This window comes from Melospiza melodia, chromosome 9 (genome assembly GCF_035770615.1).
Source record: "Melospiza melodia melodia isolate bMelMel2 chromosome 9, bMelMel2.pri, whole genome shotgun sequence".
Classification (NCBI taxonomy): domain Eukaryota; kingdom Metazoa; phylum Chordata; class Aves; order Passeriformes; family Passerellidae; genus Melospiza; species Melospiza melodia.
In genome coordinates this window covers 30,025,635-30,045,486 of record NC_086202.1, presented here as the reverse complement: position 1 = coordinate 30,045,486, position 19,852 = coordinate 30,025,635, and the positions used below count along the sequence as shown (strand labels likewise).

At 42.1% G+C, this 19,852-nt stretch overlaps 1 protein-coding gene and 1 long non-coding RNA gene across 2 annotated transcripts in view; one reads left to right on the top strand and one right to left on the bottom strand.

Moving 5' to 3' along the window:
* Nucleotides 1–11,497, bottom strand: part of REEP3 (receptor accessory protein 3) — a 36,924-nt gene extending 25,427 nt beyond the window's left edge. The window contains exon 1 of the mRNA XM_063164067.1: nucleotides 11,414–11,497. Within this exon, the coding sequence (XP_063020137.1) occupies nucleotides 11,414–11,445 (32 nt within the window). The 5' untranslated portion in view covers nucleotides 11,446–11,497. The remainder of the gene's footprint in view (nucleotides 1–11,413) is intronic.
* A 103-nt stretch (nucleotides 11,498–11,600) lies between these two features.
* LOC134422150 (uncharacterized) lies at nucleotides 11,601–13,992 on the top strand. The gene is made up of 2 exons (XR_010028735.1): nucleotides 11,601–11,755; nucleotides 12,545–13,992. It is a non-coding gene; the product is annotated as an uncharacterized LOC134422150 (long non-coding RNA).
* The last annotated feature ends 5,860 nt before the right edge of the window (nucleotides 13,993–19,852 follow it).

Here is a 19,852-nt window from a genome sequence, read left to right as displayed (position 1 = left end):
AGTAAGGCAATTACTCAAGCAGTCAGAAACCACCCTAGAATTTTAACAGGAAAAGTGACATCCCTACTGATTCCTCCAAAATGTGGGACTTTTCTATGCCAGGAACTTTTATTTAATGGGTCCCAAGTATAACAATTGCAAGCAGTCTGAAAGGAGACAATTAAGCCTTTTTTCCAATGCAGCCCTCTAGGCTCCATTACAAGCACCCTATCTACTCACGTTTATGGACTAATTATTGATCTACCCCAAATTATCTGGCACCTTTTGCCAGATAACTCTTCAAGTTGTCTCAACATGGAGATATCTCTGTCTGAGCCTTGAAAGAAGTCTAAAAGGAGCACAAAAAAAAACCAGAAAAAATTCTCTTCTGTAAGGGATGTTCTGCAGTGGAGTGTGTGTGCAAGTGCTGATGTACTTATGGGATCACAGGGGCCTGTGGCAGTCTGGAACAAGGGACAGCTAAAAAACAACTCCTGAAGCAAAATAATCCAGGCTGCCCTTTCTAATGAGTCAGCCTGGAAACTCTTCCACGTGGTCAAGTTGCATCAGTGCTTTAACACAGTTCTCCCAGTCACCCTTTCACGAGTTGACAGGGCATTACTGGTACACTAAACCTGTGAATCCACTCACCTCCTGCACAGCACAGAAGTACTTGGGGAGAAGCTATTTGCCTATCATCCTAACTCAAAGAATCTTCATCTGTACCTGGAGAGAGTGCCCAAAATTTGTGGCCACAAGTGAGCAGTGTTTCTTGTGCTGCTGGATAGCCCAGGTATATTTTAACAGAAGGGCATAAGTCTGGAGATAGCAACATCATAAATAACCAACAAAAAACCCCAAACATAAATCCTGCTCAAAACACAGTCAAAAGGCCCAACAAATCCAGCTGTACAGAAAATTCCAAAAAGCTAATACTGGAAGGCAAATAAAAATTGTTATAAAACCCTTAGTCACTTGTCAGCAGGCTGACCTATTCACCTCCTGCTTTATGATCCATGTTTGACTCCTGCTGTAGGAGCGTCCTGCCCATCCCATCCCAGCATTCCTTCCTGTTTACAGCCTCCCAGGTGAGCTCACACCTGCCAGCACTCACAGCAGGAACTGCAACCACACCTTCTGCAGCACTGCCTCCAGATAAAGAGCAAACACTGAATGCCTTCAGACACAGAGCAACCCTTGGAAGAGAACTTCAATCTCTCACCTAGCTCCCACCTCAAACTCAATAGCAAAAGTTCATCCCTGATGGAGAAGTATTCGTTTTCAAAGCTGCTCACACTCCCTTAAATCTCAAGTTATTTCCTTCAAACACATGATATGATCTGATTTCTCTGTTGCTAGACATCTTACCACTGGAAGCAAAGTATTTGTGGCCCCATGTCAGCCAGGAGCACAACTGCACACTGAGAAATAGCCAACAATTAGGAACAATTGCAGGGACTCCTCAGACAGCTCTTAAGACAGCCTTGCACATGACTTTGATCAAAGGAAAAGACGTGTCCTTGCACTGAACTGTGCTTTTCTTCTAATGATCAGCAAGGACTGACAGCTGGATTAAGGGTGTCAGAAGAAAAACTGACTGGTTTGCTATTTTTCATGTTTTAAAGAACATCAAACCAAGCCTAGTTTTCAGGAGATAATTTCTGTTTTCACTTAGGATACGCATGAATAAACTTATTTCATAAAGCAGGTGAACAAGATAAAAAAAATTCTAGTCTTAATTGTAAGTTTAAAGATGAAAGCTGATACCTACATGCAGGTTCAAAGAAACTGTCATATCAAGAGTTTACATAATAAAGGTAATTGACAGATGACAGAGAAACACACTTATGAGCTTCCTTGCTTTGGAAAAAGTTCTTTACACTCACTGCTCCTGGAGATACTACAACCTACACATGCAGTTTTCATGAGCAACATGATCCTCTCCATCCAGGAGCTTCTGAGAGCTCCTAAAAGACATGGGTAATTTAATGCAGATGATGTGCTGAACAAGATTAACAGGAACATTACAGATCTAGAATGAGGTGTTTCATCTTGTTATGAGGTTTAAAGTTACAAATACACTTGGTAGCTTCTTGGCTTCCATAAATTTCATTTTAAAAACTACCGGCTCTCTTATTTACACTACTTAGTTTTGTGCCTAGTGTCTTCAAAATTATGTTGGAAGCTTCTACAAATTTTTAGGCCTTTATTTCTGTGTAAGAACATGACATCCTTCATATCAAGGAGACTCCAGAACACACCTTAGAACACCTTCCATTGCAATCTATATGGTATATTGGAAAATTGTTCATTACAGTAACTTCAGTGACTTGTGTCAAGCCAGCAGCCACTTCTCAAAGCTTCCTCTGCTCTGTGCCACAGCAAATTTTGAAACAAGGGAACTTAGATGGATGTCTGGAGAACCAAAGCCAGCACAAAGAAAACAAAGATTCATCTTGGCACTGCCAAGTCCTGCACATTTTTAAACATGTTTAACAGTCTTAAAGCTTCAGTTCCTGGAAGCCTCAGAGGTCTCAGTCCTGGTGAATGACCAGGTAAAATCAGATTTGCACACAAAGATAATATTTTATCCAGCACAAAACTGGAAGAGCAGCAGTAATGCAGCACAGCAGAAGAGCAGCAATGCTAATTAAGTTCTTCAGGTGACAGAAAACTAAAAGAAACTTTGCCAAAAACACATGGGCACCACATCCCTAGAATAAAAGTCAAAAAGCCCAGCAGAATCCATTCTCATTACAGAAACCATACTTAATTTTCAAAGCAGCCTCACTCATTTAAGGTATGCAAGTCCCAAGACAAGATAACTCAAGTGTTTTAAGTGGCAGTAGTCTCTTTCACTGCTGTGGGAAGAAAAAAAATTTGGTTGCCCAAAAGCATCCAAGGCCAGCTTTTTATTTATTAAAGGTAATTTGGGCATATTTACCCTGAGTTACATTACCTTCAATCAAGCTATAGAAGTCACAATGGGAAGCCAATGTACAGACATACCACAGAGCTAAGTCTCAACTGCAGGAGATGGGGACAAATTCTTTGCAATAAAGTGTTTTATTTTCTCTATTGTCTCAGCAGCTGCCTAAGGAGAAAGTTTCCTGATGGACCCAATGCTTGAACTGTAGGTTCAGGAAATCAGTACTTTAATATTATCTTCAATATTAGAGGAAACTGAGGTCAGATTCTCTCAAGGCTCTGAAGTCATGCCCATTCTCAACTATTTTTCAAATCTAAAGCTTTATTCAGCTTTGACAAGTGGCTTCAAATCTCACTGCTCCACTGGAGTTCCTCTTCCAGGCTTGGCCATCACTTATGGCCTAGCTTTATTCCCTCTAACACCTCCAAATGCCATAGTCCAAAAATGATTTCCACTTCCACCTTTTCAGCTTTGGTTTTCACTCTATATCAAGTTTGCTAGAGACTGGAGCTAATTTCACAAGTTAAAATCCAGTTATTGTTTCCTGCTCTAAGAGTATCTTTATTTTTGGAAATATTAATCAACATCAAAATAACTGGCTATAGGAAACTAGCATTTAAAATAGGAGTGGTCCCAAATAAAAGTTGTTTCTGCTTATTCCAAGGGAAAGCACATTTTATTTTTGAGCTGTCTGTTAGTGTAAGGCAAACCACACTGCATGTAACCACCCATTCATATGGGTTGCATTTAAAAGAAAAAAGTGTCCATGCTGCCATAGGTCACACTGTGTGGAATATTAATCTGTCTGGGTGGCTCCAGAGAGAAAAGTGAGGTTCATAACCCCAAGGCTCAGAAAGGTCCTACTTAATCATTACAGATTCTTGAACCCAAGGGTGTCATCAGAGACCAGCCTCAATGACCTGCCTCTCCCAAAAATGCTACAGAAATACCACAATCTGAGCAAAGGGGTAAGTGAAACCATGTAACACCAACTTGTGAAGTAAAAGTAAGCATGCCTTATCTCTACCCCAGACAGCTGCTGGTTTGGTTTTTAATCATCCAAAGTTAGACACATTTTAATTTTTTGCCCTAAGTTCCTTGATTTTCAAACAATTCTGTTAATCTTATAACCCAGAAATGCACTTCTGGAGCCTCTCAGAGCATTCAAAGGACAAACCTTTCCACTGGACACAGGAAAAGGTTTCTATGAACTTTGGATTTGGCAGATGCTGCTGAGGCAGCATCTGGAGCTGTCATTGCCAGTGATGTGTTTCCTCAATTATACCTGGTACAGAGAGAACTCTGAAGATTCTGTTGGACACCAAGTTCAGGCTGACAAGCAGAATCTCCACCAGCCTTATTCATGCAGTTCTATTAGTAACAAAAATACAATGCTGAAAGATCTTCATTTCCTCCCTTTTGAACCCAAATAATTTATGGGTTTTTTTAGACTCATGCATTAATTAGTTTGAGGGTGTGCTCTCAAAAACAAATAAAGCACATTATGCTGATTAACAAAAAAAATTTCTGAGAGAAGAATTCTGTTAACACAATTATGTTTCACTGGTTATATGTAAATGGGCTAAGAAACCAGAAGATACAAAAGAAATGTGTGCCTTTTCAGAAATGTTATTTTCCAAATGCAAATGTAAGATAATTTGCCCAATTCATATTATCCTCTTTATACAAATGTAAATTTCATTTTGTCTCCACCATTCAAGGGTAACTTTTAGACAAGAAAAACTAGCCCTCAAAGTTCTGTAAGTAGAACAGTAAAACCAACACTGCTTACATTGCAACTACAGCAAATTAATGACTGCCAAAGCAGCCATGTAAAACATATATTTTATGTTTCTGTGGATATAGTGTCTTCCAAGTGAACCATAAGCTGTTCACAGATGAAAATATTGAAGAGGTCAGCTTCTAAAACATTCTAATACTAAATACACTGCAACTGAGTAATCCTAGATGTGCTTTTAGACATCTATAAAGGCAGTGATATGTTGTAGAAAAAATCCTAATCTGGGAAAAAAATATTAGCAGGCAGAAGTGAATAATGACAGCACAAAGTCAAATAATAATTCTTTGGGAGTTTTATATTAGTTTAAAGTAATGTTACCATACTTAAAAACTAATCAGGATATCTTTAAGCTAGTGACCATCTTCCTGACTCTCCACAGTTGTGATCAATGAGTTACAAAACAGGGTGGGGGGAGGAAATCACAAAAACAGACAGTGGTAGGAAGGCACAAGCACAAACTGTTTTCTGATTTTCCCCTTTGAGCACTGGAAGTTCCAACAGCTTTAACACAAAGTACAGCATTATGTCAGGCTTCTCATATCAGGAAAAACTCTGCTTGGGAAATCCTTGCACTCAAAGCCAGGTTGCAGGCTTTTGAAACGAACTGCACCTAGTTTTCAACATCAAACACAAGTTCCAACTGTCTTTGGGATGCATGAGTAATGTCCCAAAGATGATAAACACAGGGCAAACATTCATCCAGTTGAACCCACCTCCATGTTGATGCTTGCAGACTGCTAGGAAACACAAGAGAAACACAAGTAACGCCCTTTTATTTTGTCAGTGATAAACTGAGCAGCAAAGAACAGAGATAGCTGGCAAGAAGCTCAGTGCAGAGACAGCCTCTGTGGGGTGTTTTATTTCCCTCACACAAAAACCATCTTGTCAGGTTGGTTGTTCTGTGCCACTGAGCCCAGTTGTGTTTGAAGTCATCCTGGTCAGCAAAAAACTTGCAATCCCCTTCCCTGCCCAGACCCTGCACAGCTCCTCTCATTTGTCCTGGAGCAAACTGTTATGATCTAGTCTGGCAGGTCCTGCCAACAGAGGGATTGTGCTGTTGGCAGATGGAATATTTTCTTCTGTATAAACCTAGTACTTACACAGGTTTCAAAATGTTGGAATTTCAAAAGCAGAATAAAAAGGAACCTAAAAAAGGCTTAGGGAAAACTCCTTTGCACATGGAGCACTGGAACACAGGACTTTGCCAGACACGTTTTACACACACTTTGAAGATGATTTCTATCAAATATTAAAATTATCGAGCCAAAGCAGCTTTTTTTTAAACAAATCAGAATTTGGCTCAGGATCTCCCTCAGCCTTACCCAAGCATATATACCTCTATGTCCAAACCCAGGAAAGACAAAACTTTCTGTCCAGGCTGCAGAAGTGCTCAACAGCCTACAATTTGCTGGCTCAAAGCAGACATTGCTTTGTGGAACACTGCAGGAGTGGAGGTTGTTTGTTTTCATTAGAAACACCCTTTTGTGCCAGATCATGCAGTTCTTGGTATTTCTTTAGCTACAATCAGAGGACACACATGTGGGGCTCAGCACATTTTGTAACACAGAACATGCCAAGACCATGAAGTAAGAATGTCAGACTCCACGGGACACCTCTAGACGTGCTCCATCTGTTTTGGGGAAGCTTCAGCCCAGCTGCCTGCCACAGGCTCACTCTGCACTCCCACCACCCTGGAAACATGGCAAAGAGCAGCTAGGCTGCAGAGCAAATGTTGATTTAAGGCAAGGTGTGCCAGACAAGCAGTAGGGACACTTCTTTCTTACAAGTTGGCAGAGACAGAAATTCTGCATTGTACTAACTCAAGAGGTGTTACAAGTCACATACAAGTGAGCAGAAACTTCTCATTGTATATATTAGGATTACCTCACTGAGAAGCTGAACTATTGGAGAGAAGAGTTCTGATGATTTCACTGCTTAATTATGTAAATGATTTTAAACTTTCACACAGTCAGGACAATACACTTAATCCCTAGACTTACATATGCTCACAGATTTCAACCCAAGAAACTGAAAACCCTTTAAAAATCTGACACCTTGTTTGATTAGAACAGCTGCACTGTTATTACTGGAACTAGATTCATAAGAAGAAAGAATAAGCAGCAATGTGAAAGCAAAGAATGCAGTTTCAGAGCACACTTTAACCATACCCTAAAGCCTAAAATAATGCTGGTTTTGTCCTGCAACCTTTCATTCTCAACACAGCACTTACCTAGCAACTACACAACAGCAGTGTGAGCTGGTGCAGTTCATTGCAACTAACAAAATATTAACTTGTATCAACACTAATTTTCATTCCAGTTGACAGAACAATCAGACTCACACGGTGGTCAGAGTTTGGATCATGTGGAAAGTGAATGAGGAGAGGATGAAGGACAGGATAGCCCCTCCCAGCAAAGGGGCAGTGACATCTCTAGCATGAAATGCCAAGGATAACTGATCAGAGCCACTGATTCATTCCAGTTCTGAGATGAGACAGACACTGCAGCACATCTCACTCACGCTGTGACAGCAGCTCCTTTTCCCCACAGGTGCAGCAGCAATTTATAGGCCTTTAAACCAAAGAAAACTGTCAGAAATTCAGCATCCCACAGCAGCCAACATCCTTCACACTTCAGCTGCAAGCACTGTGCCAGAGAGCAGGCTACAAACAGTCACAAACTCTCCCACAAAGGCCTCCTCTGCCTTGAAGATCAGGCTATGGAGCTATAGCTGTTCCTTTTACACACAGGGTGTTATTGTTACCTGATTCCACCCCATGAGCTGGGATCACTTCAAAACATGTGACAGCATGTTGATCAGCACACAAGAGGGTAAATATTATTGCAGTTTATGCTTTTATTAAAAAAAAAAATTGTATTCCACGAACAAGACACGATCTAGGTTTCCAGCCAAAGCATACAGAGTTACATAAAACATGATCCACATGCTAAGCCAGGTATTAGACAACAATTCAATCAACACAGAAGCTATGGCTGCAGCCACCCCTTCTCAGATTTACAGTAATTCTGGGGGCAGCTGGACATCTGGAAATGTCAAACAACAACAGAAGCATTAAAAGTAGAGTAAGATAATGCCTTAGAAACTACCATTAAAGAAACAGCTCCATTGTGTAAAGCAGCAAAAGCTGAAAGAGACCAATACTACTGCCTAGCTTCAGGTCACCTCCTGTGTCCCCCACACAGTCTTTGTCCAGCTTAAAGCAATTAGTTATAATCTAACATCAGATTCAAGGAATATTTGCAAGGCTCCAAACTTGGGGTGGGGAAGAGAGACATTATAAACACAAGCAAACAGAAAGCTAACTACTAGTACCCAAAACAAATCCATCCTTCTGTGGAGCACTGCAACTTTTCCTTCCAACACTGATGGATACTGACCCACTTAACTGGAAACAAACCACGTAATTAAACATGAAGGGAGAGCATGCTGCAAAGCAACACAGATGGGGGAACTTTCATTTTTAAGTGAGGAGGGAAAGAAGCTAACAGATTACAGCAGACAGTCTGCTTTAACAGATTGCAAGAACAAAATGGCCATCTACTTGGTATTTAGGATGCTTTCACATCTCTGCTTGGCACAAGAGGATGGTCTGATCTCATCCATGCCAGGCTGTGACTGACAAGTATTCAGTGTGTTTACTATTAAATACTGTCTCAGCAACTGATGTGTACACGAGCACTCAGACCTTACAAATGAGAAGAATGAGCAATCCAAGTGGATGAAAAGTCAGGCACTGTTTGAAGTTAACAAGATGGGCAGTCCCAAATTTAAAAAATTATTTCCACCATCAAAAACTGAGAACATGATGTGCCACACTGACATGTTTTCTGAGATTCTGAATGAAATGATTTATCTTATTGTTAGTTTTGTTATGTGAAAAAAAAAAGGAAAAACCCTGCAGTAAATATTCCAAAAATTGTTGCAACAGCCAGTGTGTTTTAGAAATAATGAGCTATACTTACTGCAACAGCACCCAATTGATAAACAATTTGAAAATGGAAAGATGTTTTAATTGTGCACTTCAAGTCTTCTGCTTCTTGACATAAAGATATGCAATTAGTACAAAGTATTTCACAAGTTTAAATACTTAAGAATAATAGCACTAATAGAGCAAAGGGAAAAGACTTCATTAAAACAAAGTTCTGCTAAAGATTCTTATGTGGAACAGTGAATTTGAACCACTCCCTGTTTCCTGTGCATGACTCCTCAAGACAATTCACATGCAATTAAGAATTCAAATTCCCTACTAGCTCCATCCCCTAGTTCCTTTAAGTGTTCACCAAAGTATTTTAGTGGAGTTAATGAATTCCAAATTGCAAACTCCCAAACTGAATCAGAAGGCAGTTTGCTTGGGACACACATGTCAGGACAAGTCCACCACGTCAGAAATCAGCAGAGGGCACTGCGACTCACCTATAAATTAATATTTTGCTGCTCTTTTGGCCCTGAAGCACAGGAGGTCAGTCAGGAGTGCAGAACTCTGCCACAGACAGACAAACTGCTGCTCCTTTCCATCACCAGTCAGGATGACAGGCTGCTGGGGACTTGTGCACCAGGAAGTCACCAGAGCAGAATCCAAATGCTACATAACAAAGAGCCTCAGGTCCTCACAGCTACACAGTATTTAAAAATCTCTTTCTTATGGCTTCTATGGGAAGGCCAGGACACACCTTCCAAACTACAAACACACAATTCAGAGACTCAAAGTGACTGAAATAGGTACATCTGGGAAGAGACCAGAGGAAAACAGATCAAAAAAGGAAGATAATGGACACTGAGAAAACAGGACAAGAGCATTCTCAAGACTATTGAAATTGATGACCTCTCATGTCATACCACATCTACTTCTGTGCTACTTCTCACCTTCTGTTTCCACAAGAATTTTGCTTTATTAGCAAAGTTAAACGACAATCTCAAAGCTGTCCAAGTTCTCACTGAACACTTCCACCTTCCTGAGAAATTAAACACTGGCAAACTATTTAAATCCCACATCTAGGAAACAAGGACACAAGAAGGTGGAAAGGATTTATAAATAATATTTAGGACTCCCTTTTTAGCAAAAATAATTAGGGCACACAGATGAGTGACCAATGGCAACAAGGAAAACTAACTCCACAGACCTGCACAGTACATTATCTTTTACTGCCTTTTGCAATAAATCTGTGGAGAACAGAAGCTGTTCTCTTCATTCCCTGTGCTATAGGGTTAGGCTCATGGAGATTTTAACTTATGCAAATACAACCCTTGGGAATTCAGGGGGAAAACCCAACCACCTACAGAAGAACCTGGTCATCAGAAATGAAGGTACTCAGCATTGCTGCCATCTCCCCTGAAACCAACACAGTCTAAGTCGTTAAAATAAGAATTCTCTGGCTGGTGCTGTTATGTAACAAAGCAGAAACAGGTTGAGCAGCTCCATCTGATGTACAGAAAGCTCGAGTATGCCTCTTGCCTATAGCACCGTGTAAAGCCTGTGGGAAGACCACACTGCCAAAGTGCACCAACAGCAATTCCTCCCACAGACTCTCCTCCAAACCTCTCTCGTCCCTTGCCAATTCTGGAACGTGATGTTCTGCTTTGCAAGCTGCAATTATGTGACAAGTCTCGGGGACGGCAGGAAGAGGGAGAAGGACTGCTACTTATCGAGGTGCTTGGGCTGCAGCAGGAAAATATACGTGGCAGTATGAGAAAGTAGGAGAAAACTTGACAAAGTTTTCAGATGAAATTACACCAGACAGCTTAAGGGGGATATCTTTCACTAACAAAACAGGACAATCCTATTATGCCCTGCTGTGGGTCACACACTCCTGCTACACACTTTATGCTAATTCGGATGTTTGTTGGACTGCTTTGTGAGCAGATTCATTTCATTTGCCTGGCAAAAGCTCACTCACAGCAAATCTCAACTCAAAGGACCCAATAAGCACTGGGGACCTCAAAGTCACTATCCTTGCCATCCAGCAAGGAGCGTGAGGAAGATTCTGCTACCCAAATATTACTCAGCCTTTATGAGGGACTTTATGACATTCAAATGAACTCAATAACTCATCAGTTTCAGGAAGGAACAGTACAATGCCTACGAAAAAATTCAGAGGTGTCACTGCAGATTACTCTTTCTCAAACAGAACTTACACAACAGGTAAAATGAAGCTTCTCGCCCTAAGAAAGTTTGTCTCTTTGGCTTTCAAAAACTCGAGTTTATGAGGTGCAGAACACAACACTGCCAACCTATCTCTTCAGCTGATAAGCTACACTCAGCACAGACCGCCATCTCACACTCGCAAGCATTCTTCTAGTCGTCTCAACTCTGCTAGAAGTTAACAAGGAAAAGTTACGAGATTTTATAGGTTACTCTGGATCAATTTACAAGCAACGGTTGCAATCTGTGCGTGCCAGGCACAAGCAGCGCGAGTTGGCTGGCTCCGCAGCCCCGGGAAACGTGCACTGAGAGCAGGAGATCCACATTACGGGCAACCACAACCCCGGTGCGGGTCCTGCGGAGTTTCTGGGAGCACAAGGACTCTCAGGGACACGGACCCCCAAGGGGAGCGGGGAGCGCAGAGCACCCGCCTCTGGAGGCTGGGGGAAGGAGAAAAGGGACGCAGCCCCCCGCCCGCCGCTCATCGGGACCATCTCAGCCCCGGGAAATAAGGCGCCTCCCGCAGCCCCAGCCCGGCACTCACACCACCGCTCGGGAGATCATCCAGGACACCATCGCGGCGGCGGCGGCAGCGACGCGTCCCCTCAGCCGGCCGGGCCGCAATGGCCGCAGCCCTGCCGCGCCCCGCCCCGCCCGCCCCATTGGCTCGGGGGCTGCGCGCCTGCGCCCTGCGGCCGCGCGGGCGGGGCGGGAGCGGAGCGGGGCCCGTGGGGAGCGCTCGGGACGGCGGCTGGGAAAGGTGTGTGTCTGCTCCTGCCTCTTCATCCAGCACCTGTCTGAGCAGCCATCCTAGACCCCGACATGGATACAGCCTTTGCAAAGCACCTGGAAGAGAGAGGAACAGATAGGAGTCGTTAAGATTGCAGTAAGGCACTTTCTCCCCTTCTCACCGCCCCTATTTGAAACACAGTGACCAACTCTAGCAGTAAGAGGGGTGCGATGCTCACCCCTTGCCTTGGTCTTTGCTCGTGTGCTCGCAATGCTGTAGGATGTTCGGTAAGCCAAAACATCCGTGTGGTTTATTGAAGTCACCTCAGGCTGGCCTGCTGCCCCGGAGCGTGCCGAGGCACTCGTGTGCTGGAGGGGTGGGTAAGGCCGCTGTGTCACCCAGGGACAGCGGGTGGGTCAGGCTGCGGTGTCACCCAGGGACAGTGGTGGCGAACAGCGGGTGGGTCAGGCTGCGGTGTCACCAGGGACAGCGGTGGGTCAGGCTGCTGTGGCACCCCGGGACAGCGGTGGGTCAGGCCGCTGTGTCACCCAGGGACAGCGGTGGGTCAGGCCGCTGTGGCACCAGGGACAGTAGTGGCGGACAGCGGGTGGGTCAGGCCGCGGTGTTACCAGGGACAGCGGTGGGTCAGGCCGCTGTGGCACCCCGGGGCGGCTGTGCAGCCCTGCCGTAAGCACAGTGTGGGGCCAGCCCGCCCCTGGGCTCCTGCACGCCCCTGGAGCGCTAGGAGAAGGTGTTCCTCCTCCTTGCTCTCCCACAGGCACTCAGAACCAAAGAGTGTTTAAGGTCACCTCCTTAGGTGGGCCACACAGACTGCTACATGCAGTTAATCCAAAACTGCAGATGACCACATAGATACACATGAAAGGATTAGTGCTTGTCTGCATTGTTACTTTTGTTTCTTCCCTTACCCATCTTTTTTACCAGCTGCTGTCCAAGGCCTGAGAGCAAGCAAGATGATCCACAGTGTAACCCAGTCCAGGTACTCTTGCCAAAGTCGTGGTCTGGCAGGCTGAGACATTCAGGAGAAGCTGATTGCTTCCTGATACCTTAGTTAATCCATCTCTGCATATTAGTTTTACACTTCCTGCAGAACTGTTTGCAGGACACATAAAACAACAATATTTTCCTGAAACTGACTGCTTTATCTTTTCTCAGAAGACTAGGCTGTATGAAGTCCTGCCCAAGCCACCGCTGAAAACATTCCATTTTACTCTTCTGATTTCAACGAGTGTAACAGAGCAATAGCCAAAGTGATGGATGTCGATGCTACTGAACATGCCACTCAGAGCTAAGGTAGGGAAAGAGCAGATCACAGTTTCAGCACCACTCCTGTTGCCTCTCACAGTAAATGACATGCCAAAGTCATTGTGACAATCCCTAGAAGAAATTAATACTTTAACGCATCTTTAAGTGCAGATTATAGAGTTTCTCTGCCTGCCATACAGAAGGAAGAAAGAGCTTAATCTGTGTAAGCTACTGTCTTATTCAGATGAGAGGTGCCAGGTAAATGCAGGATGGTTTCTGTTCCACCAGAATTCCTCACCTCCTCCCACCACTAAAACCCAGCCACGGCCATCTTCACTCCCCTACAGCCTCCAAACACACCACACACAGCCAAAAAGAGGGAAAGAAAGAGGGTAAATAAACAATTGTGGAACATTTCAACAGTGCTTGAAAACTGTTCTTATAGTTGTATACTGTGAAATTTGAAGCCTGAAACGAGAAAGCAGACAATGTAAAAAGCAGTTATTTTTAACCATGCAGAAATTCTTGCATACAGTGATACTGCCCCATCTTAGGTGTGTCCTCACACTGATCTTTGTAGGGGGTTACTGATGCAGGAAGAGGTAGAGAGGAATTTGTTTGTGAACAATTTCAAGTACACCACTCATCAATCTTATTTTTGCAACAGGCCTAACCTGAAAGCATTCTTCCTTTCATTCAATGAAAGCAGAAATCCAAACCACTGCTTCTGTGCCCTTTGAATAACAAACCCCTCCAGTGGTGGACTGGGCAGAGGAAACTCACTCAGCAGAGCATTTGTAACGTAAATTACCTGGCAGAGATTACATTTTAGGCTCCAGTTCTGTAAACTCCTGCTGCCTGCCTGACGCTCCACTGAAGTTTGTAGCATTCCAGTCCATTTAGAGCAAACAAAGATGAGAGCTCTAGTTCACAGCATGTGAAATTAAGTATACAATACATTTCTTTACTGCAAGCAATTATGCTTGGTACTAGCTCAGAGAACCATTCCAGGAAAAGACTTATACTCTTCTTTACTGTCTCAGATTGTATATACAATAACTCCATAGCTGCATAACTTATTTTATATGGAATATGTTTATACAAAATAAAAAGTGGTTTTCCTCTAAGAGACATTTATTTTTCTTGTGTTTGTTACCATGGTGATACTGTCTCTGTTAGAAAGCTAAATTTACATTTAAAGAGACATTTTTTAAAAGGGTAGAGGCAGATGGTTCCTAAGAGTAATTTATCTTGCTCAGAAGATTACAATTTATTTCACAGAATGTTTTGAGACTAAATTCAGCGCAACAAGCTGGGTGGTGGTTGCTGAGCCCTCAGCAGACAGGCACAGGGATGCCCCATGAACTTCCCTGTATTCCAGCTCACACATAATGCTAATCCATGCTCCTGCATGGCAGAAACACAGGGAGCAGCACAGCAATTAAATCCATGCCATGTACTTAGTCAAACCTGGCATGTCTTACTCATCTGTCTGTCTATTTCTGTCTAAGGAGGAGACTTACAGGTATCTCATTATGGGATATTTTTAACACCCCTTCCAAAAGCCACTTAATATAGTTAAAAGTTGCTTTAAATAGTTTTTACAGTGGTTGGAAAATCATTTGTAAAGGCCACCTACCTTCTTTGATATAATACAATCTACGTATAGAAACATCAATGTTGAGTTTTCATCTCTTTTACAGGTAAACAAACATTTCAATTCCATTGCAGCTGTGCAATCAGTGGATGAGCAACATTTAGGAAGCCACAAGCTACTCTGTGACAGAGGGATTCAGTTCCTTGCAGTACAAGGATATGCTCCACAAAGACAACACCAGTTGCATCACATAGGTTAAAAATACACATAGGTTGATCACAGGGATGGGTTTTTCATAGCTTCACTCTTTTATATTCATCTATTCTAGCTGAGCCTCAAATCTAAAATATTTTGAAAAAAAAAAAAGATTTCTTTCAGTCCTGAATCATACCACATATGTTGGTAATTTTGGGACCAGAACACAGATTATGCAAGTTTATCTGTTAAAACAGCAATACAGAATGGGTGAAAATTACTATTTCTTACACTGCTCTAATGATGTTATTACCATAACTGATTATTAATTAATATGGTTGAAATGTAGAGTTTATGCTACCTTCAAATATTTAACTCTTCATCTACCTTTCCTCTGCATGAAGCAACAGCAAAGGTAAGCTCTAATCTCTAAATAAAAAGGCCTTCTGCCCTAATGGGCTTTAATTTGAAAGTGAATGTTGGGCAATGCTATGGATGTTTTAGGAAATCAAGGCAGCTGAAGCTTTTGCTCAGCTGGAATTTTTGAATTCTGTATGTGCCACTTCTTGCTCACACCTATTTCAGCCTCCCAGCACAGCATCTTGCTGAGGAACATGGCAAAGCCAGTTGGTGTCTAATATTGTTGTCTTAAGTTCTTTTTATTTCAGCACACAGACAGAATTCTGACAGGCCATAAGCTTATTTCTTTCAGGAATGTTTGTGTGAAATTTATTAACATTCCAAATTAGGAATGTAAAGCACCCAACTTAATGAAACAGCAAAGTTTCAAATGCATGTTTCTACCTTTTTCATTTGGTTTAACCACTATTGTTTTCAGTTTTATTACAGTTTGACATGCCTATTAAAGCTCTTGCTTCAATATGAATAAGTAGAAACCTTGGGTTTTGAATAATCTCTTTCCCTCATGTTTACAGATATGCCTGCAAGTGCAAAACCTGAAAACGCACAAACTGCAACATGTTTTAAAATTCATGGTTTAAGGCATTTCTTGATGGCAGTTTCCTGACTTTCAGGGCCCTGAGAATTACAGTTAGTACTGAATTTTAAGCAAAATAGAATTTGGAATTAAAAAGGCATCTACCTAGAGTTGTAGGATGACTGCACCAAGTAGTAGAAGGGAATCCTTGCAAGCAGAGGAGTTAGCAAATGCAGCAGGCCCAGAGACTTGTTTTTCAAAACTATGAAAGAATGATGTCTAGCACTGTTAATTCCATGATTGTAGGTCAGGAAAAACAGATAAGGCTGTGACAGAACTGAAAGCAATTCAGAACAGCCTTATCAATATAAAGGCAAAGCATTTTCATCACTCTAGCCTGTTTTGACTGCATCAGTCAATTCAGACAGAATCCAATTAATCTGATAAATACAAATATTAAAAGGGTACTCTGCTTACTATTTTAAAGAAAACTTACCATGCTGTGAAAAGGTTTATCATGCAACTGCTGATTTGTTTTATCAATTTTTAATGGGTTGCAATGGGTTAAGTGCCTCCCGTTCTTTCTTACCAGAAACATGAAAGCAAACCCATTAGGATTTTTTTTTTTTCTGAAGGGAAATGTGATCTGAAGCGGAAGGGGAAAGTTCAGAACAGCTCCATCTGAGACTTGCTCCTGGCAGCAGTTGTGTGTCCATCCTACCTTATTGCTTCCATTTGCAGTTGAAAGCATTTAAAATGTGGCCCCCACAAGGGCAAGCTGAGGCAACAGAGGAGCTCATTTCCAGCCCAGGAGGCCCTCACAAAGTGCTGTACCTGTCACTTTGCTGCTGCTGTGTTGATAAGCTATAGGCAGAAATGTCTGACATGTAAGATAGAAATGTCTGACATGTGTTGCTTCAAACATTACCCTGTAGCTAAGTGTAACCACACCAGTACATCCCACTAGGGCAGGCCAGTGGAGAGGTTTGCATTGTTATTTATTTCTCCCATGTTCCCATTGTGTCTAGGAGTGACATTAAAGCTGTTGAACTGTTCAAAAGCTGCACCTGAATGTTTCAGTAAATATACACCTCCCTCATGAGAGCAGACCCATTTTAAATGGTGAGCTACACATAATCTGGCATCTGATGATGCACTCTTTGGGATTTGAAATCTGTATAGAGAGACAGACACCAAAGCCATATTATTCCTTCCTGTCTGGGCAGTATCATCTCAGCTATATTCCATCACTACTTGTGATGCATCACATTTAATAATTATAGCAATCTGCTGGAGATTGTTTCTAAATACACCTTCTGCTTTTGATGTTTGTGATCCCTGTGGAAAGCTTATGTTATTTTATAGTCTGCTGACTAAGCTCATGTGCACACCAGCTGCATTTTATCAGGGAACAATGACTGCCTTTTTAACTGACTGATGGATTTTACTTAAAATGAAGAGGAGCTATACCTCCTTCAGCAACACTTGGAATGGTGTTCAGCACCATCTCTATTTGCAGAATGTCAGAGTCTCCAGATAAACAGTGCTTGTTCAACATTGCCACAAGCCCAAAACATAGCTTAGAAACAGAAAGGACCCAAAGTTTTTCTGCTGCATAAGGAAAAAAGATCACCCCCTGTCATTTGGAGAGATGTCTTGTCCTACCTGTTCCTAAAGCCTTTCAACAGCAATTACACACCTTTTCTTAACTATGCTTACTAGTCCTTCATTATCCTACTGGGAAGCTTTTCCTTGTATCAAAGTTAAGCTGAGTCAAGGAGTATTCAGCAGTTTTTATCCTGCCTCCCCCAAGTATGGCAGGAAAAATGTTAATTTCCTTTGCAGCACCCTAAAAAACTCAACCAAATACTTATGTATCAAATCTTCCTTGGAATAAAGAATTCCTTATGGGATATTTTCTAGTCCTTTTGATTCCTTTTCTAATCAAACTTTCTTGAAATGCAGAGCCCAGACCCATACACAGAGCTTGACAGGAGAGTGATCAGCACCAAGAGCTGAAGGACTACCTGGTACATTATCCAGCAACTCAAAAGGCTGCCAGCAAAGGACACCAGGCTATCAGGTTTCCCTTTTCTTGTTTCCCACACTCTCAGGGCAGCACAGCATGATCAGCTGGGACAGATACTCAGGGGAACCTCTGCTGTGAGGCAGGATGGCAATTCCTATGTGCAGCCCCAAATCAGCCTTTAGCCAGCTGACCCCAATCTGCCTTGCTTTCTCATTCCAAGACAGGTCTGCTCAAAACTGCTGACCAATAAATGCATTTAAGGAAGCTGTTTTGTTAAACAATATCCTGATTTGTTTTTCCTTGGAGCTATGTTTTCTGCTTTCTCATTACTTGGGTTCCTTTTTCCCCCCAAGTGTTATCTCTCTGCATTCTCCCCTGAACTGGGGAAAAGGTCTCTCTAGACTTGAAAACTGGAAGGGAATATCAAATCATTTCATCCAACTTAAACCCTAGACACAGAATCATTAATTCATGTGTTGTGTCAGATAACCTTTGTTTCCTAGAAGCAGTGCTGCTGGCAAAGGATATTGATTTGAAGGCATCAGAACATCAATTTTTTTTTTTAATTTTCACCAGTAATTTTTTTTTTCCTCTTGAAAACACTAGGCCCCTACTTTGAAACTTTGAATTTACCTTTAGTTTCCAGTTTAGGTTCCTGCTATGCTTTAAGTGATAGATTAGAGATGTCTTTCTCACTCATTAGATCTCCACAAGGATTAATGCATGCATAAGTCACATTTCAGTCTCTTGATAAATTAAACAGCAAGTTTCTAAGATTTTTTTTTTTTGTCCCTAAATTCTTTATGGTAGATTCCTAGCTCTAAGTCCAAATTTGTCCAGCATTTTCATATGCTGAACTTAGTAACCACATTTCTGTTAACTTTACAAACTTTCTGTTTGAATGGCGTAAGATAATAAATCTGCCACCCTCTTTTTTTCTTTTGTTCTCATTAACAGAGAAAATGTTCTTGGGTGCTCATATTCAGTTCTTAGTCCTCTGATCCAAGCATCTGCCTTGCATGCTACTTCTCAAACTCCTGGCTACCAGAATGTTTTGTTGTCTGTTCTTAGAGGGCTCACCTAACTCAGGAAAAATTACTTACCTTTCAGAGCCCAGGTTATTAAACACTCCCACTAAGATGCTGTTGTCCCTTACTGGAAGTTAAGAGAGTTAGCATAAGATTTCCCAAGATTCTTCAAAGAAAGGGGATGGACCCCGAAGGCATGGCTGGATAGGAGCACCCATGTCTCCTCACTCCTGCAAGCACAACAAGGACAACTCCTGCTGTGCCACCTGACTGCCCTCCCTTCCTCCCCACCTCTGAAAAAGCCTCCCAGGCTTGTCCTGAGGTGCAAAATCAAAGCATGTTTCTATAATGATATATCACAATCATACAGAGGGTGCAGCAGATCAACAGCAAAACAGGATCAACAGCCCTTATACAGTCTCTAACTTTCAATTTGCAAGGCTTCTAGAGGCAGCATTCATGCCCACCCTGCAAGAAACAAGTCCTTGCTTCTTGCTATACAGAGTGACTCAAGTCAGCCCTGAAGAAAATAAAGATTACCTAGAAAAAAAGAAGTTGGCACTTGGGCTTGTTTTCTTGTTCAACATCGCCAAAACCAGCAGATACACACAGAAAAACATCTCTTACAGAAATTTCTACAAAACATCTCTACACAGAAATTTGTTTCTGCCTAAAAAGATTTTTCCCATTTTCTGTAGCAAGGAAGTCACCCTTGAGTCTTCTTCTCTGTTATTTGAGTAGAACATTGCCAGCCAACAGAATACATTTCTATGTAGTCTTCTGTAGTACTCTAAGGACACAAGTGCAAGCTGTTTAATACATTAGCAATAATTGTCAAAGGTTTGAAGCCTCTCTGGGGAGCAGCAGGAGTTTTGCACATGGATTTTTACCCTGCCAGAAATCCCTAGCAATGTGTGTTACTACCCACTCAGAAGGCAGCCTGAAAAGTCTCTCGTACTCAAAACTCTGCCACCTTTGCTTTCCAACTAGCCTTTTAGTTCTGAGCAAAGTTGACTCTGAGAAAGGGAGCACAGACAGTCTTTCAGCCTGTCTAGACATTGTGGATGCTGAATGTTTAATAGCCTGGTAGAGCATAGTTGGATTAGAGCAGTAGAAAGTGATGAAGGCAGGAAAAACAATAGGCAGAACTTCTGGTTTAACAGGCATAAATGCACCATGTCTGTAGATGCTCTGAACTGGT